The sequence below is a fragment of the Taudactylus pleione genome, unplaced genomic scaffold (assembly GCF_031769625.1).
Source record: "Taudactylus pleione unplaced genomic scaffold, aTauple2 ptg000203l, whole genome shotgun sequence".
NCBI lineage: Eukaryota > Metazoa > Chordata > Amphibia > Anura > Myobatrachidae > Taudactylus > Taudactylus pleione.
In genome coordinates this window covers 4,951,546-4,977,093 of record NW_028284605.1, presented here as the reverse complement: position 1 = coordinate 4,977,093, position 25,548 = coordinate 4,951,546, and the positions used below count along the sequence as shown (strand labels likewise).

Here is a 25,548-nt window from a genome sequence, read left to right as displayed (position 1 = left end):
ATATGCGATACTTGTATATCGGTGTGCAACAGAGTCTATGTGGTAAATTTACTAAGATGGGAGTTCTATTTAAGAAGTGATGTTGGCCCCTATGAATCTACAGAGTATCCGGAAAGTAAAGTATTCACAACGCTTCACTTTTTTCACATTTTGTTATGTTACAGACTTATTCCAAAATTCTATACACAATAGCCCATAATGACAATGTGTAAAAAGTTTTTTTGGAGATTTTTGAAAATGTAATTAAGAAAAAAAAAAATCTAAGAAATCACTTGTACATAAGTATTCATAACCTTTGCTCAATACTTTGTTGATGCACCTTTGGCACAAGCTTGGCACACCAATCTATGGGCAGTTTCGCCCATTCCTCTTTGCAGCAGCTCCATCAGGTTGGATGGGAGGCGTCAGTGCACAGCCATTTTCAGATCTCTCCAGAGATGTTCAATTGGATTCAAGTCTGGGCTCTGGCTGGGCTACTCAAGGACATTCACAGAGTTGTCCTGAAGCCACTCCTTACCCTCTATCCTGGCTAGTCTCCTAGTTCCTGCCGCTGAAAAACATCCTCACAGCATGATGCTGCCACCACCATGCTTCACTGTAGGGATGGTATTGCCCTGGTAACGAGCGGTGCCTGGTTTCTTCCAAACATAACGCCTGCCATTCACACCAAAAAGTTCAATCTTTGTCTCTCATGGTCTGAGAGTCCTTTAGGTACATTTTGGCAAACTCCAGGCGGGCTGCCATGTGCTATTTACTAAGGAGTGGCTTCTGTCTGGCCACTCTACCATATAGGCAATTGGTGAATTGCTGCAGAGATAGTTGTGGAGAGAGGAGAACCTTCCAGGACGACAGATAAATGCTGTAGCTCTGACAGAGTGACCATCAGGTTCTTGGTCACCTCCGTGACTAGGGCCCTTCTCCCCCGATCACTCAGTTTAGATGGCTGGCCAACTCTAGGAAGAGTCCTGGTGGTTCCGAACTTCTTCTATTTACAGATGATGGAGGCCACGGTGTTAATTGGGACCTTAAAAGCAGCAGATATTTTTCTGTACCCTTCCCCAGATTTGTGCCTCGAGACATCATCTCGGAGGTCTATAGACAATTGCTTAGACTTCATGCTTGGTTTGTGCTCTGACATGCACTGCCAAGTATGGGACCTTATATAGACAGGTGTATGCTTTTCAAAATCATGTCTAATCAACTGAATTTACCACAGGTGGACTGCAATTAAGCTGTAGGAACATCAAGGATGATTAGTGGAAACAGGATGCATCTAAGCTAAATTTTGAGCTTCATAGCAAAGGCCGTGAATACTTATGTACATGTGAACTTCGTGTTATTTTTTTATTTTTATTTATTAAATTTGCAAAAACCTCCAAAAAAACTTTACACGTTTTCATTATGGGGTATTGTGTTTAGAATTTTGAGGACAAACATGAATTTATTCCATTTTGGAATAAGGCTGTAACATAACAAAATGTGGAAAAAGTGAAGTGTTGTGAATACTTTCCAGATACAAAGTGCTACAATGTAGCTGCCTCAGCTTTTTTCTTTCCAAGTTCTATTGTGGTTCACATACAAACTCAGGTGCACTCAGATATACAAGTGTCACTTTTCAAATGAATCAGCAGTGTGTGCTGGTGCATCCTGGTTGCATCGAACTGCGACAAGACATTTTCAGAAAAAAAAAAAAAAAAGGAAGATGCACGATGCTAGTAGAATAGCACGGGACCTGGCAGCTGCCTCACACAAGTCGTGGTGTATTAAGGCTAGATGTATCAAGACACACACATTAAAAAAAAAAAAAAAAAATTATATTATATATATATATATATTATACACACACACTGTATATTAATATATACATACATACATCACATATACACATTTTTATTATTACCAGTTATTATATAGCGCATACATATTTCGCAGCACTTCAGAGAATATTTGCCCATTCACATTAGTCCCTGCCCCAGTGGAGCTTACAATCTATGTTCCCTACCACACGCTCACACACACTCATTTTTGTTGGGAGCCAATTAACCTACCAGTATATTTTTGGAGTGTGGGAGGAAACTGGAGCACCCGAAGGAAACTCACGCAAGCATAGGGAGAATATATAAACTCCAGTTATGGTCATGGTGGGAATCAAACCCATAACCTCAGTGCTGTGAGGCAGCACTGCTACCCATTGCACCAGTGGCATAACTAGGGCAGGGCGAGCGGGGTGCGTGCCCTGGGCGCCGTTGGACCGGTGGAACGGGGGGCGCCACCGGCCCGCCCGCCCTAGTTAGCCAGTGTAGCGCCGACCGCAATGAGTGCGGTCAGCGCTACACATTTACACAGGACCGGCGCTAGGCTTCCAGCGCCGGTCCTGTACTGCACACCTGAGGCAGTTCCCTCCCCCTGAGCGCTTTCCCAATAGCGCTAGGAGGCGGGCTCTGGCTGTACATAACACACGCATCGCCGCCAGCGATGCGTGTGTTAAACAGCAGCCAATGAGAGTCAGATAGACTCTCATTGACTGCTGCAGCACCCACTGCAAGAGCCGGGCTTCCGTTTGTGTGTGGACTTATCCATAGCAGTCAGATGAGCACTACTGCGTGGTGCAGACTCCCGGGGCAACTCACTTGCAGCTGAGCCAGCTCATCACTACAGGAGCCGCAGGACCCGCGCTGTCCCTACCTTACCTTGGAGCTTAAACACGGAGGATCACCCCGCAGTCTCCTTACCTGTTACAGACTGGAGTCTGGTAGTAGACACTAGCGGAGTGAGTATTTAGAGCACATTGCTCACTTATCACTCACTATTACACCTCACTTGCGGATCTCTATACACCACTGTGGAGTCCTACTTATATTCCAACAAACATTGGACACCGTATTGCAATTGTGATTTTTTTTCTTCCGATAGCTACATGGATTGGAATTTTTTCTGACTTTTCATTCAGATTTAATTTTTTTCATTTGTACAGCGCTGTTTTTATGTATTATATGCAATTTCTTGCTCCCGGGAGTAACTGTTATTTATCTATACTTTATGTTTAATAAATATTGTACTATTACTTTTCAATTTGGTCTGATATTTTGCTCTAGTTGGTATAGCGCCATTGCAGTATCTCTCTGTTCTAGCCGCTTTTGTATTGGAGAAAGGCAATCTCCAATTCTGCATTTTGGCAGCCACATCTTCTGAGCTATTTAACACAGGTTTACTAGGGTGCCCAGGTTTTTTGTGTGTTCATTATTCATGTGCCTATATTCATACAATTTTTATATTTCTATTGGTCATTAAATATCTAATTTGATTCTAATACATTATCTGCCAGCGCGATATTTTGTCTTCTTTCTTCTATATGTGTGTGGGGTTGCCATTTTCCCCTTGTTTATATAGCTGCAGGCCTAAGTTTTGACATTGTGTTTAGGCGCATAGGTTCTCTTACATTTACTGTGCTGTAAACAAGATTGCTGACAAGGGGTGCACTACAGTGTCTCTGCTCACTACATCATGTATCATGCGGCTGCCATTAATAGCAACATATGGAGGGAGGGGGGGGAATTACATAAATCATTATGCAAAAGAAAGCAAACAAACCAGGGACAAAAGTTTTAAAGGTAATCCTCATTGTTATGGCTGTAAGCAGGTGGCACCCGAGACTCGTGGATAGAACACAGTGGCCCAAGTCTGCAAGGTGCAATCAGCAGAGCGATTTAGGCCCTAGATTTAAAACAGCAATAATTTAGAAGGACAAAACAAGCCTTGTTTTGCCGTTTAAATTATTGCCGCTTTAAAACCAGCAGCTAATCCGCAGAAATTCAGCCGGTGCCTGCAGCAGTCATGCTATTACATTTGGGCTAATAATTTCAGAGCAATTCTTATGCAAATGGCTCCTCGCCTACCAAACCCCCCAAATAAAGGAAGACATCTCTAGTATCTAAGTAGTAGATGTGGGATATTGCAACAGTTTATTAAAGTGGCCCACATATTATCCAAAATTTAAAGTTTGCAGCAACTAACAAAACTTCCCAATTTAAATTTTTTTTTAATCATAAATAAAAGTTAGATTAAGAAGACACAACAAGGCAATGGATATTTTTGTTTATTCAGGTTTAATATTCACAATGTAAACAATAAAATTTCCTCAACCACAGTATTTTTTGTAAAAGACCAAAGAACAGCGTTTATACAAAAATGCCCTTAAAAAAACCCAACTTATTGTGTTTTACATTTTACAAAAAAACAAAAAACACTTGTCAAGAGTGAGCTGCTATGAAGCGTCTCTGTGTGGATAAATGTCTTCCTATAGAGGCCAGACCGGGTTACACTGACAAGAGGAGACATCCAATGAAATCACAGACCCAGAAGTTGGAGAAAACAAGAGTTTCCTTTACGCTACTAATCCCCATTGAGTATCAGATGCTCCGGCTACCGAATTGGAAATGTTAACCACAATTTCAAGATAAACACAAATAAAAAACAAACTGTTAAATATATTAAAACCTGATCGCATAGTCCTGATGAGTTCATTCTTCATTTCCAAAGAACTTGGCAGGCACATTTTGCAGCAATGTATGCATTATTATTGTGTAACTTACAGATAAGTAACCTATAGGCCCCAATCTATTGGGGGAACTATAAATCCCAGGCTCCTCTGACACCTACTGAAAGTTATAGTTCAACAACAGATGGAGTGCCAATTTGCCTAAGGCCAGAGTAAATGAGTCACACGTTTGGTTGGAATGTGTAGGTCTCCGCTTGCAAAGAACTCACAGTGTGGCTTATCTTGAATTTGGAGCTGGGACGGAACAGGTATTTATTTTCAGAGACCTGGTTGGCGGGTTACAGAAGACAAGTAAAAAAGCAGCTGAACCTATAATGCAAATACATATATATATATATATACACACATACATATATTTATATATATATTTTTTTTATTAGACAGGAAAGCACTCCAGTCTCACCGAATACACAGCCCGGCGCCCTCCTTAGGTACTCCGGCAGGAAACAATGCACATGGAAGACGGTACTGAGTGATTTGATGCAAACAGCAGGTCACATCATCAACATTTTGAAGTTTAATACCTTAGAAACGTTGATGATATAACCTGTTGTGGTGTACCGCCTTCCATGTGCAATATATATATATCACACACACATACATATTATATATATACATATATACACATACATACGTACATACAACGCATACATACCTAGAAGGCATTTTCAGTTCAGCTGACCTTAAAAAATGTCTTTGTAAAACAAGCATAGCAGCAAATTACTAAGAAAAAAAAAAAAACTGCTAAAACAAGGACATGATCAACATTAAAATATCATTACCTTGGAGTATTCCAGTTTGCAGCAAGTCTTGCTATTAAAATCCCCAAACGTCAGTAAAAGTTTAATATAGAATATATATTATACATACGTGTGTGCATAGATCACACATACACAAACAAATGTATAATATACTGTATGAATGTCAAAATGTTTCTAACACACTAAGTTTAAAATTGTCATAACAGTTCCAGGAAGGCAAGATAGACACATTATAGCTTTGCAGAGATTAACAAAAACACACGCCCTATGTAACAAATACAGGTCGTTTTCTTACCGACAGATAGGCAGCACTGAGAAACACTAGACTGACTGTGTGTGAATAAGTACAGCATACAAGAGTGGGTCAGTATTAGAATATAGTAAAAAAGGTGAAAAGCAAAACAAATATGGCCATAAACTAAAGGTTCACAGCAGTATTCAAGTAATGAAGGGTTAATCCCCGCAAAGTAGACCAACTAATAAGAGCACATTCCAAATTAAGTTTGTTGTCCCCCTTAATTAGGTTCTCCCCATTTACTGGTCAAAGCCTTCAGTGGTAATACATGAAACATAGTAAAAATGTTTTTTCTGTTTTTTTTATTAAGACTTTCTTGTAAAAGTGATGACTATGTTCTAGCAGACAGGTGATGGCATTCTCCACTTCACAAGTAGAAGGATAACCTGCAGATGGCTCTATCAGCTGTAGGAAATGGAAAGATTTTGCTGAAACTGCATCAGTGCTGTAAGATCACCTGTAATGTCATTGCCTAAACTAGCCACAAAACAGGATGCATCTAGCTCAATTAGTAACAATTATAGTAATAGTACAAAGTCAATAGCCATATGGCTTTCTGGACTACTTGCCAAGAGCATCATTTAGCTGTTAACGCAAGAAGGCATTGGATATAGAATGAAGGTATAGAAAGTGACATTTCTAAATAAAAAAATATATGAAGACTAAAATAACTTAAGATTTGTGTTACGTGCAGCAGACAGAGATGGCAACTTCAGAACATAGCAACAACAGCAAACTGATAAGCAACCTCTGGCTAGCCTAGAACTTTAAAAGTTCTAAAACCTTCCCTCAGACAGATCATTGATCTTGAGCGTTAAAGCAGCATCTGAAAGTGTGTCTGTTTCTTACAGCATTGATAGACTTATCAGTCAGGCAACAGAGCCTGAAAACTAGGAACAGTAACCTGCTTTTACTAAGGATCTCTTAAAACAAAACATTTGAGGTTTCAGAGTTAAAAAAAAACAAAATATATTTATATTTGTACACTGACTTACATGTGCACAGTCAGGTGTTATTTACAAAGGGAAGGAGTAAGGGAAGCCCATACCATACATGCATCAGGAACAGTAAAACAATATGTCAAAATATATAAAATTAACCAATAAAGTGCACGTTCCTCACATATTACACCTGCCCCTTTAGAAGAATTAAAAAACAAACAAAATGTTCCGGGACTACATGGTGTTGTATAGTGGATTGGTTGTCCTTTTCTTCTCATTGGTCTTTTTAAGTCTTCTCAAAGGATGAGTTCTACCATGTTCATGCCTGGGAGAGACTGTTACCAGTGGGACCGAGGAATTTAGTACCACTGATGGGTGAAGGTGCTCCTGGGAGACAGTCAATTCAGTCTCAGTATTTAAAAGTAAACCCTGCTGAGTTGAACCAAACTCTTTGGCATACTGCACAAGAGGCTTTTCTACCGGCTTGCTCATCACTATGCACTCTGCTGTTTTAATCTGTTCCAAAGAATGTTTTGTGGGCTCCAGTCCCGAGGAGGCATCTACAGAAAGGATGCAAAGCTTTTCCGGTGGATCATCTGATTTTATCTGCAAATCTGATTCATAGTTCCCTGGCACAATCCGGAGAGAGCTCTGAAGCAGGTCAGGGTAAGTTTGGTTGTTGTCAGACGATACAGATTCCCTCTCCGACAAATCATCTTTAGAGAGTTCTAGACAGCCTAGTTTGGCCAGAGATGCAGAACGTTTCATCTGGGATGGAGTGGTGAGACCAGCTTGCCGAATCCTTGCTTCTATTTCCTTAGCTCTTTGCTTGACCACACCAGGGCTGCTACCAAAGTCTTTAATGCTGTCACTACTCGAGCTATGGGGAAGGCCAAAAGAGAAGGAGGAAACATCCAAAACTTCACGTAATTCCCGTATATTCTCAGTAAGTTTATTGATTAAGTTAAGATCTTCATGGCTCAACTGGGACAAGGCACTATCTGTTTCCCTTTGCATTAAATCAAGGCCCACAATGAGGTCACCTTGGAACGAGTCTCTACAATTTGCTAGGATGCCTAAATCCTCATCAGTATTGGTGCATTCTTCAGTGGCACCTTCTAAAACAATGGAGCAGGGGTGACACAAGTAATTAGGACTTGAGAAATTAGGATTCATTATATTTTGATTCTTAAAGTCTGTTGCAAGACTATACTCCTCCTGAGGGCTGCCAATTATAAACGATACATCCGGTGACCCCAATTTCAAGGGACTAAGCAATGGTAGGCTTTCTATATGTGTAAAGGAACTATGTGATGAACTTATACAGGCATCTGTTAATGGTGTTTCTGAGGTTAGGTCATTACAAGTCTCTGATTCTACAACTATGACCTCGCTACTTATTCCAGACTCATGGGGAGAGATGTCATTGTCATTGTCGTCATAAGATTTAATCCCAAGGTTAGGTTCTAAAACGTCAACTCTCTTTGGAAACTGTAAGTGATCATTTTTCCTCTCCAAGGATTCAGAAACAACAAGGGTTTGATGTTCTTTTTCTGATGCTTTAAGTTTTACTGCAAGTTCTAAATGGTTGGAATCATGCTTTACCTGCACAGGATGCGGCTCAGACAGCAGAGATGACTGGGGATCTGTAGATTCTGCAGCCTCCAACTCTATGACCTTTATTCTGACCTTTTTATCCCTTTCATGATCTGCAGCATCAAGCAAAGATTCTTCAAACCTACATCTTGAAGCAGAATCACAACCTGTAGTCTCATTTTTTGAGTTCTTCCGTGTTGGCACAGCTGTAATGTGCTGCTGTTCCTGCTCTTGCCTCAAGCGTTCCTCAAATTCCATTGTGGCTCTTCGGACAGAACCAGCGCACCACTTGGAAGCCTGGCCTGAAAGTTCCTGATGGTCGTTTGTTTCACTCGAGTTCTCACAATCATCCTGAGGACTCTGCTTACCCTCTCGGCATGCTTGGTCTTTCACTTTGTCGGGTGGCAGTGCTGTGCTGCCATCGCTCTGCTCCCTACAGTTGTTCTCTGGCTCCCAAGCAGATTCAGTTGACAGATCATGGATTAGATTTCTCTTTGGTGCTTGTACTTGGCTAGACAGATTGTCTGTTTTCTGTTGGCACTGGCATGCTCCCTGGTTGAAAGACTCAATCTCTGTTATGATCTCTTTCACAGATATAGTATTTTCAGAGTGCGATTTGGGGAGAGGAACTTGAACTTGTTCAGAGACCTCCTAGAAAAAAGGGGACAAAATAAAAATTATAGGCCTTTAAATAATCTCTTAATTTTATGGGAATACAAGTATATTCAAATATATTATGATTATTGATAACCAAAGTTATAGGAAAAAATATAAAACCATTCTGAGGTCATCAGAATTGGACTTTAACTTAACTAAAATAAAAAGGGATTGTAGGAGGTGGTCACTTTATGTACACGAACACATTGGTGTAAAGAACTTTATTCTTGCAAGGACCACAAAACTCCTTAGTAAATAACAAATGATGCAGTGTGTGGTGTATTGAAAAAAACAAAACAAAAACAAATGTATCTATAAGGAACTTTGAAGAGCTGCTGGAAGTACTTACCTTTGGCTGCTCCTCATCAGTAGATGAGTCATCAGAGGCCTGTGGTGTACCAACATCGGCGCTCACTCGTTTGTCCATCACATTCTCACAGATGCCCGTCTCTGGCCATGAAGCTTTCAAGACACCATTCCTAGTGTTGCTTACTTGCTCATCTGCTCGGGTGGCGGAGCATGCCCGTGGTCGATTCTCCTGAGATAATTCCACAAATTTCTCCAGTGCACTTAGGAAATCAATCCTGTCACCGCTCATATCTTCGGATTGGGACGTAAAGGAGGGCTGGTCGAGAGATTCTGGGAGATCACATGTGTGTGATGCAGGCTCTCCAAATGGCAAGAGATGGCAGTTATCATCATGCTTTAGTGCATCCTTCTCCATGTCTTCCAGCGTCAGGTCAGGCAGCTCAGCTCGATGGGTAAACATTTCAGAATGTGGAGAGAAGTCTCCGGTGAACCGATCGGTTCTACAGTTGTCCAGGAACACTGAAGACTCGGAGCAGCATCGTGCTGGACAACCATTCATTGTGTTGAGGTTTAGAATGTCCTCAATTTGTCCAGTGTGAAAATCACAGGCTGTAAACTCATAACGTGCTTGCTTCGCATTGCACAGGGAGCTGCTGATGGGGCAATTGGGGTTGCAGTTCTCAATTTGCGGTCCCAGTGTAAAGGAATGATGTATATCAGAGAGCTGCTCAGCTGAAGATGTAATGTCCTTTTTGCTCATGTGCATTCCTGTTTTCCCAATGGGTTCATGGTGATCTGACAGGTCACTGTCTGAGTGAGAACGCCAGAGTTTGTTGTGCCTCTGCTTGCTGCAAAGTAAGACCAAAAACATACAGTAAGCCACAATGCCTAATTAGGGGAACATTTAATTTTCATATAAATGAGTCTTCCTATCCCTAAAGCTTTTACTGTTCTATCTCCGTTCACATCAGAGCAGCATGCATAGTGCTGGCACAGTGGTAGCAGGTAATGGGGGTGTTCTGCAGTTTCTGCTATTGTACCGCTTTTAATGGAAGAGGTTGCAGAGCGGTTTCTGGCATGACAACAGAGCTGCCCAGATACATGACAAATACTCATGTGATGTCTCTCTACATTTCAAACGACCAAGCACCTGTTCTGTGTGTCACATCACTACCGGACGTTTCCAGGAAAGCCAGAAGACAAGTACACAGTGAACTTCAGAATTACAAGTTCACATGGAAATGTGGGAGGTGTTAAGGACACTCCTACATTTAAACAGAAGGCAGAACAGAGATGTAGTTAAAGCATCCCTATACATATGCAATACAGCTCATCTTACAGCTAAAGAATACACCCCCCCCCCTCCACTGAGAACTTATGCCTTGACAGACCTCTTTCTACTTTTTTTAAAGCATTCAAGTTTTAAAGCAACAACGTTCTTACCAGTAACTCAATATAATGGCTGTTTGCACCATTTGCCAAGTTAGTAAATCTTTGAAGTCACCTGCAGTATGGTTACTAAATAGTGACATTTTCAGAACAGGTCACATGTAAGTGTGTGTTATTTAATAGGAGAGCACAACATTGCAAAATTCCTCCTATTACTACTCCATTGCGGTGATCATTTAGAAGTTTTATGTTGGTCTAGAACCTCTACCCTCAATATATGAGCAGATGAGAATGGACAACTGCGCTACGCTGACTTGTGTGCAGGATGTTATAGCAATTGATCTGCCCATAGCCAATCACGCCAGCCATCACCTTGCCCAACAGCAAGATTTAAGGGTTATGTCTGAAATGAATGTGGGTAATGTGAATGTGGGTAATAAACTGTTTATGGATGAGGCACTGCAACAAACCGGTTGCTATCCTAAGAGCATTTTCTATTATGCCAGGAAAAATAGGTTTCAGTAATGGAATGAAGGAGGTAATTGGATACTGTGGTGTTATACAATGTTGCTTAAGGCCAAGAATCTCTTCTGTATTTCAAGACATTGCAATTGGGCAAGAGAGGCTAACTTCCATTCTAGTTGATGTAATTTGATCAAACCACTGCTACTGCAGACACCGTCATCTGATGTTTCCTATGCCAACAGCTGCTGGGAGGGCAAAATAAGCCAGTACTGCTATACAATTCAATTATATTTATTTTATTACATTTTGGATACAGATTAAAGCAAGCTGGTCATCACTATTAGTGAGCATACAAAATGGCAGGAAACACTAATTCTCTCTTATTAACCTCGTTTCTCATAGAACCTGTGGATGTAGTGGAGGCAGATGCCATTGATGTACTGAATCAATGTTTAAAGCAAAACAGCTTATCAATTACCTAGGGACCAGAACCTTGCTTTGTGCCTAATTTAATGACTGTGTTCTCAAACACTTGGTCAGTTTGCCAAGTGGTTGTCTCTACTGTATGTAGGTTATTTATTGCGATTTATTGTACGTGCACATGAAAAATATGACCAAGAGAATAGGGAAAGATAAAGGAAACATGCCTTGCTAGAAGAATTCCTTGATATTCCTCAAGCTGCTTCATGAAACTAGGATTGGGTTTGGTAACTGTGCGCCTCTCCTTCACATAGTCAAATGCTCTATCCAGATTCCAGCCGTATTCCTTCATAGCATAAGCAATCACAGTGGAAGCGGAGCGGCTGACTCCCATTTTACAGTGCACAAGACATTTAGCTCCACGCTTCCTGTAGGGTAACAAAAAAAATTTATTATTTATAAAAATCGGTAATAAAGAAAAAAATTTAAACAAAATATAAAACCTCAATAGAATAAAAAAAAAAAAAAAAAAAGATTACTGAATTATTTAAGTTTAAATAAAGGAAACTTAGTGAGTGTTCTGGAAAGTTTCAGCTACCACTAGATGGCACCATCACCCCACACGGAACATATGTTTTAGAACTTTAAGGCATTGATACGGCGGCCAAGCTGGCCGTTTCATAGAAGCAAAAACACACGTGGACATGTATTTGGATGATTTGAAACTGTGATATAAACCCATCAATGTTTTATCAACATTAAAAAAAGCTGTACCACCCACTCCACAATATTACATTTCCTGCAAAAGAAATATTTTAAAATAGAAAAAGTACCTACAGGGGGAGAATAATCCCTAAATTATCAGATAATTCAGGACAAAAATGTTAAAATGAACTCAATCTTTTACTATTGAAATATAAAAAAGGTGATTGGGCAAATCAGTACAGTTAAAATGAATGTGCTCCCCTAGGTTTCTTTACCTCATCCAGACTCTTCCAGTACGTGTCCCATCCTCCTTCAGCAAACTGCCTCTAAATTTATCTGGTTAGGTAGGAGACCTAAGGGTATACTGACTAATGTGAGATGTTGCCCATAGCAACCAATCAGATTAATCTTATTTAACTAGCACCTTCTAGAAGAGAATAGCTAGAATCGGATTGGTTGCTATGGGCAACATCTCCATTTCTAAAAACTCACTTTAGTAAAATATACCACCTAGAGTTCATCTCCGGATACTATATAAAAGAGGTGTAAGGATGGAGGATTGGGTCTCCCCAACTTTCAAAATTGCTATTTAGCCTCCCAGGCCATTTTAGATCACTCCCACTCACATTTCAGAGTTTGGGCGAACCAGGAGGTAGAGTTTCATGGTCTGTGATAGGGGCTCCCTGGCTCACATACGGTGTCCCTGTCCTAAACGTAGGCCATTTTGGGCCTTTGTTCATAACTTGTAGATACAGGTATTCACCTTTCTTCATGTATCTTACCATCAGGCCCTCCCTTCACCCTTGAGTGCTCATCATAGTAAATACCAGCTCTTTCTCCACTTATTTATCTTGCTAAAGCTGCATACACACGTAAAGATTTTCTGTCCAACCATCCAACTAGTTGATTGGTTGGAATGAAAATATGGTAAGATATGAAAGCAAATGACAATCAGCAATTTGCTCCCAAACGCCGGAAAATGGACAAACTGTTGTTTGTTAAATGTTTGATCTAAACAATTTGTTCAAACTTGTCTGACTGACCATTTTCATCTGTTTTCTAGCATTTAGGAGCAAATTGCTGATCATCAGTTACTCCCATACGTTACCAGATTTTCATTCCAACCAATCAACTAGATGGATGGTTGGACAGAAAATCTGTACGTGTGTATGCAGCTGAATACTCCACTGTGTTCCTCCATCTCCCCGTTCCCTCCCTTCCTTCCTTTCTGCACTGCCTTACGGTCACTTCATTGGATTATATATTTAACTGTGACCTTGATTTCTGTTCTCAAAAGGATATACACTTTTTTTGACTGTTGTCAATTTACTTATTATGCATGGTTTCCCTCCCACTCCCCCCCGCCCCCATTTTTTTACTTTATTCATCTATTCATTCAATTTGATGAAGGGAAATATAGGAGCAGCAAAGGAAAGACTAGGTTAATTAAATATAGCTTAGCATATTTTCGCACTGTAGTGCAAATTGCAGGAAGTATAACCTTCATCTAGAAAGTCCCAAGTATTCCAGATAACACAACCCAAATGAGCACATGGCAGTGATCATCTGTAATTAAGTTTGGTTTTATATGTAATTATACGGTTGATAATTTGGTCGTTTTTAATCACTGGCAATTGTACGTAACATTTGCTATTGTAAATGGTTACAACAGGGGGGAGAATTCAAATAGCTGCGGGACTTATCTTGGGACGATGCGCATACCCCCATGGTATCTCTCCAGTACCCCCCATGGCTTAACGAGAAATCCATGTGACGTGCACCCTCAGGGATTACTGCATGCGGCAAATGCACCTTAACTACAGGGCTTTTTGCATATAACTGAATAGCTCCGGGCAGTCAACCAAGGAGTCTAAAAGCCCATGGACAATTTAATTCCCAAAATTGAAAATCACTCATACGCTAATCAGTCAATGTAGTAACAACAATATAAGGCACAGGGGATGACTACGGGAATGACTACGGGAATGACTACGGGAATGACTACGGGAATGACTACGGGAATGACTACGGGAATGACTACGGGAATGACTACGGGAATGACTACGGGAATGACTACGGGAATGACTACGGGAATGACTACGGGAATGACTACGGGAATGACTACGGGAATGACTACGGGAATGACTACGGGAATGACTACGGGAATGACTACGGGAATGACTACGGGAATGACTACGGGAATGACTACGGGAATGACTACGGGAATGACTACGGGAATGACTACGGGAATGACTACGGGAATTTAATTCCCAAAATTGAAAATCACTCATACGCTAATCAGTCAATGTAGTAACAACAATATAAGGCACAGGGGATGACTACGGGAAGGACTACGGGAAGGACTACGGGAAGGACTACGGGAAGGACTACGGGAAGGACTACGGGAAGGACTACGGGAAGGACTACGGGAAGGACTACGGGAAGGACTACGGGAAGGACTACGGGAAGGACTACGGGAAGGACTACGGGAAGGACTACGGGAAGGACTACGGGAAGGACTACGGGAAGGACTACGGGAAGGACTACGGGAAGGACTACGGGAAGGACTACGGGAAGGACTACGGGAAGGACTACGGGAAGGACTACGGGAAGGACTACGGGAATGTACTAACTTTGCCTTAGAGATGAATTTATATGTATCGTTCCAATAGGCCAGCAGGTCAGTGCCTTCCTCATCATATACTCTGATATTGTGATATTCAAAGACACCAGGGAAGAAGTTATCAATCTCTCGTGTGACGTTCAGAATGTACCGGACCCTGTTTTAAAAGCAGAAACACAATGATTAATGCATAAAGAAATAGTTTCTCAGACTTCTCTGAACAATGGGACATTTTCATATACTCCGCAAAAACTTCACAAGTGGGTAGAAAATATCAACGTCAGCAAAGTACTAGAACAAATATTGCTGTGAAAGGAACAGGATTCAAGGAAGTTTGGTCAGTGACACCTTCCTAGACATTTGTTTTAAAAGTTCCAGGTTAGATAGTCACCTACGCCAAAAGGCTAGGAAACTAATATTAACGGCCAAATGGTCCTCTAACAGCAAAAGGCCAAGAAGTGCCTATCCCTTGATATTAAGAAAAATAAAGGGTAGTGGCTTTCACCCCCAGAAAACGGCACAATGTAAATTCAAGCATTTAAGAACTATCCATGTGGCAAAACCAGTCTACGGGCCTTTTCTCACACACAAAAAAAAAATTATGCAGATTTTGTCACTATGCACAAATTATTATAAAAAACTTGGACACATTAGGAGAAAAACGCAGAAATATTGCTAAAATAACATTAATAATGTATAAATACAAACATTCCAGGAACTTCTCTTTATCTATAAAGTACCTATGAAAGCAGTTTTTATATTAAATTTATGTTTGCATAATCCTACATTACAAAGGTTGGAAGAACTTCATTAGTAAAGTTATGCAAGACTGACGAGGCAGGAGGATAGGGGGGGTTATACAGTGAGTAACAAGCTGTAATCTTGCACAGAGCCTGAATATTTGGACACATCCAGAATCTTCTCACATTAAGTGCAGCCATACCTCATTTAATATATGGGGAGTTTAGGTCAGTAGTTCTCCTGTACCTGAAAGTCTCAAGAGTGGCAGGGCCACTGCACAATAGGTAGGTTTTCACACCTGAATGTGAGGGAGAAGTTCCTATATTTCTCCTTTAGGTTATGAATGTAAAGAGAAGAAATTCTCTAACATAAAAGACTGCACTTTCATGCTGTGATTTTTCCCTCTGGTTTCTTCATTTTGTATTTTAGTTACTTACCCTCGGTTCTGCAAGTCTTCCAGATTAGAGGCGTTCCATTCTGAGCCCTGGGAAAATAAATACCAATTTATTTGCACTAGGAAACACTTTTACAATGCAGATTGCAAAAGTTGGATGATAAAAACAATCACCCCAATGAGAGGGATCTTAGCAATTCTTATAAAACATCAATTTAAATACAGAAAAGCACAATTAGCCAGGACCCCTCCTTCAACTAAAAAAAAAAAAATATATATAGTAAAATTACAGAACCTATTTCATGTCCATGGTTTGGTGCATATAATTAACCAGCAATAGAGGGGCTCATTATACACGTCTGTATAGTGGGGACAGGGAAAGGGTTAACGCTTTGCAGCCTGTATCCGTTTGGTGGTGAGGCAGGAGTAACACACAGAACCTAGCAGGAACGTAAACAGATGACTTCATTCTCCATGCTGTAATTGGACCCAGCTGAGAAGGGTGAGGGACAACCTGTCAAACCAGGTACCATCCTCCACCGCTGAAAGTCACTTTTTACAGACATCATAAGAGATTGAGGGGAGAAAGAAAAAAAGCAAAAAAAAAAAGCAGCCGACTGTGTTCACCTCTGGATTCATAGTGCATGCCCAAGGGGAGAGCATGACAATCACCAGGGTGTGCGTTCAGGTTCCCAAAAGCAGACCACAGGCACATCTTCCGAGTGCCTCCAGCCCTTAATAAATCAATGTACAATCCTGTAATTTTCCTTTACAGAAGATGAAGCCACTGCACTGGTAATGTATACTCAGCTATCAAACAAAGCATCCTAATGATACCGAAGCAAATTGCTTATCCCAAGATATAGAAAGATTTCCCGTGCCTGATTACTGGACGACAGCAAAGTGATAAAGACCAGGTAGGGCTTCAGAAATCCATAGGGGCAGGGGTGGCCTACAATAATCTAACACACATGCTGGACTTTCACTGACCTGTATTAGTTGACAGCAAATCTAAGCACATGGGAGATGGGGAATGGGTGTAATGAGCCAACATGTTACAATTACATTGAAAAACATCCAGATTATGGATTTCTGGCTAAGACAATATGACATGTTGTTTATAAAGTTCAAATAAAAATTCCTTGTGGGCATTTTAAATTGAAAAACAAAAATGTTAAGTGTAGTATATTCATAATGCTTGAAATTTCCTAGCCCCAATAAAAAGGGTTACTAAGTCTGTCTCTCTGCACTGTCACATTATCTCCTCCCAAAATTCTGCCTCATCAGTGATGATCCTCCCTCAACACAACAGTTTAGGAGTATACTTAACTGCAGAGCAGTGCAGGACACCACTCAGGGACATGAGGACTGTAAAAAGATAAGACAGCAGGAAATTTAGAGGGCAGAAAATTAATCTTACCCGGAAGTTTACTCATGGTCCATGTAGAAAAACAGTATAAATCTATGTCCAATATATGGGTCCTCTTGCACTAATTATGCCAGGAAACTCTAGAGTGCATTTAGGTGGTAAAGGATGGGACTAGGACCCATTTAGTTTAGCAATTATGTCTTTAAGTAGCTGTCAATTATTTAGTTTGCCAAGTGCCACGGTATTGCAATGGCAATCACAGTCATCATGAGAGCGCTTTTCGAGCTTCCCCTCTTTGTTACATGACTGGTCATAGCATAAATCACCTGTCGTTCCCCCACCATCACATGACAGAGGAGCTTCTCGACTGACCGGCTCAGACTCCGATCAGTTTACACTTTCCTGATAAAATATGGCTATGATGTAGTGGCAGCCATATAAACATACCACAAAGCAGTTTTCAGAGAGCAACTCAAGTAATAGGATGATATAGAAATCATCTTGATGTTAAAGAAGTAGAAAATCGTGTGTTTATTTACTTGATCCAGTTGTTAACGAAAATATTAAGCCAAAAATATCTAAGTAGATTGCAGGTATGTTGGAACCAGATATTTCCTAAAGCCTTGCTATCAAGCTATGTGATCTTCATAAACCCAACAGAGTGAGCTTTTTAAATCCATTATCTCATACGCCAAGCAATACCAGAGCCCCGCAGCAGACAAATCCCAGTCTGCTGCTACCAGAATACAAATGAACGATCCAGCCACAAAAAAGGAACGATTGCCAAACTCCGCTGTTCACCTGTAGACAGGCTTGTGTGACATGCTATTGAATGGTAACTGTATATTTGCTGATGTCAGGGCTTCCACTCAATTTGTTTAGAGAAAGCTTCACTTATTTTTATCCCCTAGGGTACCATATATATGTTGGCAGTGGACTCTGGAAAGACTTCACTGTATTTGTGGCTGCTTTCTCCCCTCAGGGAATATTGGAGCCTGCCAAGGATCATTCATACCCCTCAGAAACCCAGCTTTGAAGATACTCTTCCTTGCACAACAAAGCCTGCTGATATCGCCACATTTCCCTGTCCTCCTCTTTCTGGACCTGCAGATCAGTGTCCTTGCAGTGTAAATAGTTTAAACGTCCCCAGAGAGCCTGACTGTCATCTGCCATTAACCTCTTCCAGCTTCCAAACGCAACCGCTGTTTCCTGCTCTCTGATGTGATAAAATAATCCACAGGGTTCCGCTCTTCGGAAGAGAAGAAAGGACGAGGGCTGCATACATCTCGTCCCCCTGCCAGCACCCCCAGCAGTGGAAACAGAGCTGTGTGGAAAACTAATAGATCAACAGTGGAAATGAAATTAAAATCATTCCCTGGTAGATCTAGAGACCATGAAATTATAAACTGCTGGAGTGACATGTGCAAGTAGGGGTGGCAAGAGGAGCATTATGAATGGGATACTGTGTCTCCTACTGTAAACTGTAAGAATAACAGAAGTCACTGAGGAAGTCAGTGCCTATATAAAAGACAGACGAGATTATTAATGTATGTAATCTCTCACGCTGGGCATACACTATACAATTATTGGGGCAATCTGCTCAATATCAGCAGATCGACCCGATAATTGCACGGTGTGTGCGGGTGACCGAGGATAAAATATCGGTCAGGCATGGCGGATCGTCCAGCATGCCTGTCCGGTGCAATATTTTGTAAGTTAAATGTCGGCCGTATCGGGCAATGTATGCCCAGACATGGACATTTCCCATGTTCCTTCACAGGGAAGGAACGGGGAAGGGTCTCCTCCCTGGGGGCAGAGCGCAGATATCGAGGCCAACACACAGATATCTCACAGTGTATGCCCGCGATATCTGCTGGGTGTCAGGCCGCGAGATAAAATGTCTGTTGGTCTGACAGGCATTTATCTGGCAGTGTATGCCCAGCTTAACACATTATATACAGGAGTAATATCATTACTTGTGTATTATACAGAAACATTACTTAATGAAATTGGGGTGGAGAACCCTTGTGAGCTGGCTACACACCAATGAAAACTTGGTAGGCCTAATTAATATATCTTAAACTGGTCACGCATTACGCTATGCTTGTAGCCTGCTCAACAAATCAAAATCCAATGGCAATGATCAATCAGCACAATAAGGGCTATCCTTGCACCCAGGGTATATTCAATCAGAGCTACATTCACCACCTAGGGCCGGACTCAATTAGGTGCATTAAGTGCCGTTTTCACGGCAAAGTATCACACTCTCGAAAATGGAATAGTGAGAAACAGGTGACAGGTGCGTAGTTTTCACAATCTCAGACCATCGGAAACAAATATGCAAAATCCCTATTTTTGTTTAAACACGTGGGGATTTCTTTCAGAACCCTCTGGTTTTTCGTAATTTGGCTAAAAACGTTCAGTCAAATTTTGGGTGAAAGCCCCATCACAGCATAGTACTATGTTGCATGGCTATGGTCCACATTGCTATTTATGCTGTGTAAACTATATATAGATTGCTTTTTATAACATGCGTATTGCCTTCTACAGGATTCTATATATATTTTGCCTAAACAAGATCTGAAGAAAGATGCAGACTGCTGAACCCAAATGATCAACTGCAATGAAAATAAAATATTTATTCTACAGGAATAACCTTGAAAACTTCCATCAAGTAAAATCCAACCCTGGCACTCAGTGATCATTGCCAACAGTGTGGATATTAGGCTCTCACTGCAAAAACAAATACTGAACAATAAACTCACAAGGTGTTTGGCTAAAAACTCACAATGCCAGTAACCCAGGGGACACACTTGTGAAGCAACACATTAGAGAAAGCAGTCCTTACGTACATGAAAACCACTTCCTCATATCAACCATTACCGTATGCATAAGCGTCACCATCTATGTCTTAAATGTTTCTAATAGGGAACTTAATGTTACTTGTGAACTAGTTTCACATAGCAAACATAAAATTAGCAGAGTAAAGCTGCATATACACTAGCAGATAGTGGGACGACAGTATGATTACAACATTGTAATCGTATAAGCGTTCCTCAGCCCCTGTAGTGCCTACACTGAATGATATGTCGTTCAGTGTAGGCACCCCCCGTCATCCCTGAGCTTGCCCAATTTGTCGTTATCAGCAGACTGACAGTTCAGGTGGTGATTGATGTTGGAAACGACCAGCGGGAGCGCGCATTGTTGGTTGTTTCCGACATTAAACTGCCCGATTTATGCACGATTAATGTGCAATTGAACGATAACGATATCGTTCAAACGCTCATTAATATCGACAAGTGGATACTCGGCTTAACTGAATTTTAATTCAGCTGGACCTCCGAACTGCTTGAGAATGATACACTCAAATATACATGACATAACTTACATGAAGGACACACTGCAGCAATCTCCAAACACAATTCTTACCAGGTAGACGTGGTCGAAGATTTCAGTGGGGCTGTCCATCTGTCCCAAAATCACAATCATTTCATTGTCAATGAACTCCTTAAACTCCCTCAGGTTGCACACCATCTGCATTTCCAGCTCTGTCCGGATCTACAAAGAAGTAGCAAGGTGTTGGAAGCAGGATGACATACGGCACATGGCTATATAAGCAGGTGAACGACATTTATAAATTACAGTTAACTGCGGTATAACTAAAGATGGGTGAAAGTTGATTTGTCTCCTATGCACAGTGAAGGCAGCCAAATTGGGAGCTGTACCAATACTCCCAAGAAGACTGCCTTATTCATTAACTTGTATCACAAAGGCCCTTGTGACACTCTTACTTCAGTGACACTAGTGAATTAAATAGTACTGCAGCGTACAAAATGGCCGCCAAGTGCACTACATTTAATTTTTTTCTAACTGTAAACACCGCTTGGAAACACTGAGTTTGACATATAAACAATAAAATGTTTCCTCCTTCCTCACTATCTAGCCCATCTGTTGTCTGACCCTCCCCTTAGAATGTAAGCTCTCGCGAGCAGGGCCCTCTTCCCTGACGTGCTTCTTTTCGCCTTACTTTTACTTTCATTTACAATGGCACCTAAAACCTGCTTACTGACACCCTGCTGATTATTTAGGTGTTATGCAGCATTGTTTATAAATCATGTACTTATCCTATATTGCCTGTACTGTTAGTAACTGTCGTCTTGTGTGCTCATTTGTTTCTGTACTTTGTAAGGCGCTGCGGAACCCTTGTGGCGCCATATAAAGGATGATAATAATAATAATAATAATAATAATAAAATGGTCTTAGTATCAATAGGACATTAAAACAAAGTTAATATTTTTTTTCAAAGAAGCCTCATTAAACTTTAAGTTGTACGTTTGTGTCCCTATTGGCTACTCCTAATAATTAATCGGAGAAAACATGTCCTGCATGCACAATCTTTTCTTACTTGATCTAGGCAGGGTATATTTAATAGAACTAGGAGTGCATTATAGGTCACGCCAATACCCTGTTAGGACCACTACACTCTAGTACTCAAATCTTTTCTGGAGCCAAGAACTGGGCAAAGGGCCCAGTCAGGGCTGGTACTTGGCATTTATATGCAAGGAATGAAAAGAATTAAAAATATTGAGCGAGTCTGATCTTCATTCTTATCTTGAATGTATTTATTTTTCACACTAATAAAACTATGAAGTTTATCCCTTAAAATTGTATGTGAACCTCTCACCTCTTTGGATGTGATATTTTCCAGGTCCCTTTGCATCATGATTTCTCTTAATTTAATTTTAATCAAACGCTCGGTGCGTTCTCGCTCTGTTGGGCTGTAAAAAACAAGTGATATCACTTAATTCACAGTGAGTTACATGACATGTTATCACAGACAGGTGCTGGAGCTCTGGGAGGTGACTATCCTGCATGTTATGTCCTGGATACACAGCCAGAGAGGTTTCCATGGCTGCTTCAGCATGGGACACCCGTCTACACCACCTTTCCAAGGACAGTATCGTCCAGGTCCATTTATGGTTTTGGAAAGCAACTAATCGCAACTTGCATTCCTTTAACCTCAATTCCTTAGGGCCTTATCGCCCACTGCAAAAATAGCCCAACTAATCACTAGAGGACAGGGATGTTGGAGAAAGGCATGGGTGTAAGAAGATTGAAACAAGTTCTTTACATGAAGTGACTGCTACACCGAGGAGTGTTCTCTAAGGAATAATTCAACTGTGCAATCACCAGTATAAAACATTTACACACTTGTTTCCTAAAAGCAACGGAGGCAAACATTTTTAGAATTGAAAATTAATGAAAAATTAGAGAGAACCAAATAATTGTCTCCCTCAGTTAAGAGTTTCCCTAGTACATGTGCAGTTAATATTGGTTGGGTCCATAAAATAGCTGACTGTGGGTGCCAAGGGCACTTTCAGGTTATACTAAAGTTGCATATTGTCTGCACAAAGGAAGGAGAAGGGAGAGGATAAACCAGGCAATAATGAGAGCCGCATGAGGCAACTTACACATCGGTGAAGAGGACCGGTGAATCGGAGCGGTGGGACTGCACATCCTGCATAGCATTCCATTCATTGACAGATGTCTGGTCAGAGTTAATGTGACTCTCATAGTAACTAACCCATGTTAAAAAAAGGCTGCCTGGGTAGTAGTTGTTGGCACGAGCTACCTCGCAGGCTTTGTGCAAGCTTTGCAATGCGGACCTGTAAAAGGGAGGGAAAAGAAAGGTAAAGTAAGTATACATCAACATGGACATGTGGCTAGTTCCAACAACTGAGAATAGAGGTCATTCCCAGGACTTCTCTCTCATGTGTATTCGTGGTTTTACAAAGCACTAACAGAAAGAAAGAGTGACTGTATGTAATATAAAAGATCTATTACTTACCACATGGCTTGAACCGACACAGGCTTGAATATATGAACCCTGTTATCTGTGGACACGCTGAACCCTCTAGCAAAAAGATAAACACATGGAAATCATTCACTGTCTACCAGTAGATATTCATTTTTTTTTTTTTAATTCACAAAATAATAATGAAAAAAATAAAATAAAATTATACAATAGGATTCACTTCCTGGGGTATGCTTTGCTTTTACCCTCATTATTATTCTCCATAAACTAGACCAATCCATTTTATAAAATATATACATTTTGAACTGTATTCAAGATGTTAAAACTGTCTATTCAGTGGATAGTATACTCTAATATGGTTCAGTCTTATAGGTTTAATATTCTGTATTGTGTATTGGTATATTTTCAAACTAGGTTAACAACTGATTATTGTTATATTATAGATGTACTTAGGGTGTATTGTATGGGGGAGGGGGTTTATTTTGTATGTATGTATGTAGCGTTAAATCTATATATTTTTTCATGTTTAATAAAAAAAAGAACTAATAAAAAACTAGACCAATCCGAAGATCCCCTGCATATTCTTTTAACACGTGTCTGAAAGTATATCTAAATCCAAAATATGCCCTTTGCTACCAAGTATGCACTATGTTTTAAATGGCACATTTATTCAGCCATGTCCCCAGTGCTCAGACACACATGGGTACAGTGAGGTGTCACCTAGAACTATATGTACAGCTCAGCTAGGGCACAGTAAAAGGTCACCGAAAGATTTGCCAAGCATGGACGGACAAGAATGAGGCGTGCTAAGAGGAGCAGAACAAACTATCAGGCACATGTACAACTTTAAATACAAATATTTACACAAAATAAAAAAAAAAATAATAAGAAACTTACCCATCCCCATCCAAGTGGATAAGGGTGTCACTCCACAGGGGAAGAACGAGGCCCATAGTACATGAACTGCTAAAACACAAGAGTAAAGTAAAAATAGTTAAAATACTAGGATCTGCCAGAGACTGACTAATATACTAATATTCATTAACTTTTATATATTTGGTCATTTTAGCTTTTGTGGTTGCAGAGCAGGAAAGGTGCACTTAATGTGTATTATAAGCAATCACTTCATTAGGAACTATCAACATCAGTGAGACATGAGGCACAATTGCCTCATGACTCAGTTATTTTACTGGTTGGCCATAAAATGAGCAGGCTGCAAAATCATGGAAATTAGTGCAAGACATGAAATAGCGGCTGCAGTAAACAGGTACAGATTAAGGGAAACATTAATCCTAGAAAATTTTTTTTATTGTAATTTGACCCTTATTGATGAGAAGTCATTTACTCAAATTGTGTGTACGGTGAATGTGATGAGTGCATGGAAAAAGCAAGGCATCTCATGGCGTGAGGGGTATTTTTAGGGAGAACTGATTAAGGAAGCCTAGCAACCCACCTAAAAACTTGTCATAAATACTAAGGCCTGTAAGCCCGAGAAACCTGACCTGTTGATCTAAAAGCAGCCTGGCCTCTACTATGTGAAATGACAGATTCCCTGAACAGAGGACCACATAATTCCTCCATTAAGAAAGTGCATGCTGAACTAGGAATAAATACACATAGGCATTAACGAAACATCGCAAATACATAATAGGAGCTCTCCTCTCGCCCCTTTGTACAGGCATTTCAGGTTAAAAAGTACAGGTTAGCAGGCTGAAGCAATCTTCTATAACCTGCAGAATTAGGTTTCCTGGTGTGAACTAGTGGCTGAAGATAGAGGAAGCTACTTGTTGGATGGACGGCATAGTGGGCCAATAAGATGATGCCTCTAATTTAATACATTGCAAGAGTCCAGAAGGCTTGCTGCCCCAGCGTGGCTTTCGGGGGTCACGTGACAGTTACTTCTAGCGCAGACCTCTGACGGAGCGACGGTTTAAGTATTTTAACCCTAACCCCTCTAGTGCCTAACCATAACCTCCCTCTGCTGCCTAACCATAACCCTCCCAGCAGCGCCTACCCGTCGGCATTCTGAGAAAGTCAAAATTTCACATGGCGATAATTCAGTTGCTGACAATGTGAACATCTCAAAATGCTGAGGATGTCGATATGTTGATCCATGTCGACATACTATTGACGCCACTATGGGGTATATTTACTAAAGTGCGGGTTTTTAGTAGTGGAGATGTTGCTCATAGCAACCAGATTCTATTTAACATTTATATAGCATCTTCTATATGAGAATTAGTTAGATCTCTAATTGGTTGCTATGGGCAACATCTCCACTTCTAAAAACCTGCACTTTAGTAAATATACCCCTATGATCGATTCAAATGTTACGTGCACCCCCTGCTGTACGGACGTCTATACGAATAGGTGCCCGACGGAGCAATTCAATTGTTTCTCTGTTCGGGCGCCTATTACTATTTACCACAGCTAAAAATTACCGGGTTTAGCTGCGCAAGTCAGCTAAAACACGTCTAAAGAAGTGGTTAGGGCGCCCAAAACAAAGGAC

At 40.7% G+C, this 25,548-nt stretch overlaps 1 protein-coding gene across 2 annotated transcripts in view; it reads right to left on the bottom strand.

Moving 5' to 3' along the window:
- Nucleotides 1-4,090: 4,090 nt before the first annotated feature.
- The window catches only part of SSH2 (slingshot protein phosphatase 2), a 276,663-nt gene continuing 255,205 nt past the window's right edge, over nucleotides 4,091-25,548 (bottom strand). Inside the window, exons 7-16 of one of the 2 annotated variants that reach the window (XM_088477775.1) lie at nucleotides 23,937-24,002; nucleotides 23,073-23,138; nucleotides 22,696-22,890; nucleotides 21,909-22,002; nucleotides 20,653-20,781; nucleotides 15,898-15,944; nucleotides 14,730-14,876; nucleotides 11,619-11,819; nucleotides 9,158-9,965; nucleotides 4,091-8,802 (exon numbers count right to left, since the gene is read on the bottom strand). In XM_088477775.1, coding sequence (XP_088333901.1) covers nucleotides 6,790-8,802; nucleotides 9,158-9,965; nucleotides 11,619-11,819; nucleotides 14,730-14,876; nucleotides 15,898-15,944; nucleotides 20,653-20,781; nucleotides 21,909-22,002; nucleotides 22,696-22,890; nucleotides 23,073-23,138; nucleotides 23,937-24,002 — 3,766 coding nt within the window. In that variant the 3' untranslated portion in view covers nucleotides 4,091-6,789. Of the gene's footprint in view, nucleotides 8,803-9,157; nucleotides 9,966-11,618; nucleotides 11,820-14,729; nucleotides 14,877-15,897; nucleotides 15,945-20,652; nucleotides 20,782-21,908; nucleotides 22,003-22,695; nucleotides 22,891-23,072; nucleotides 23,139-23,936; nucleotides 24,006-25,548 lie in introns of both variants that reach the window. The other variant, XM_088477774.1, reaches the window with a different exon arrangement.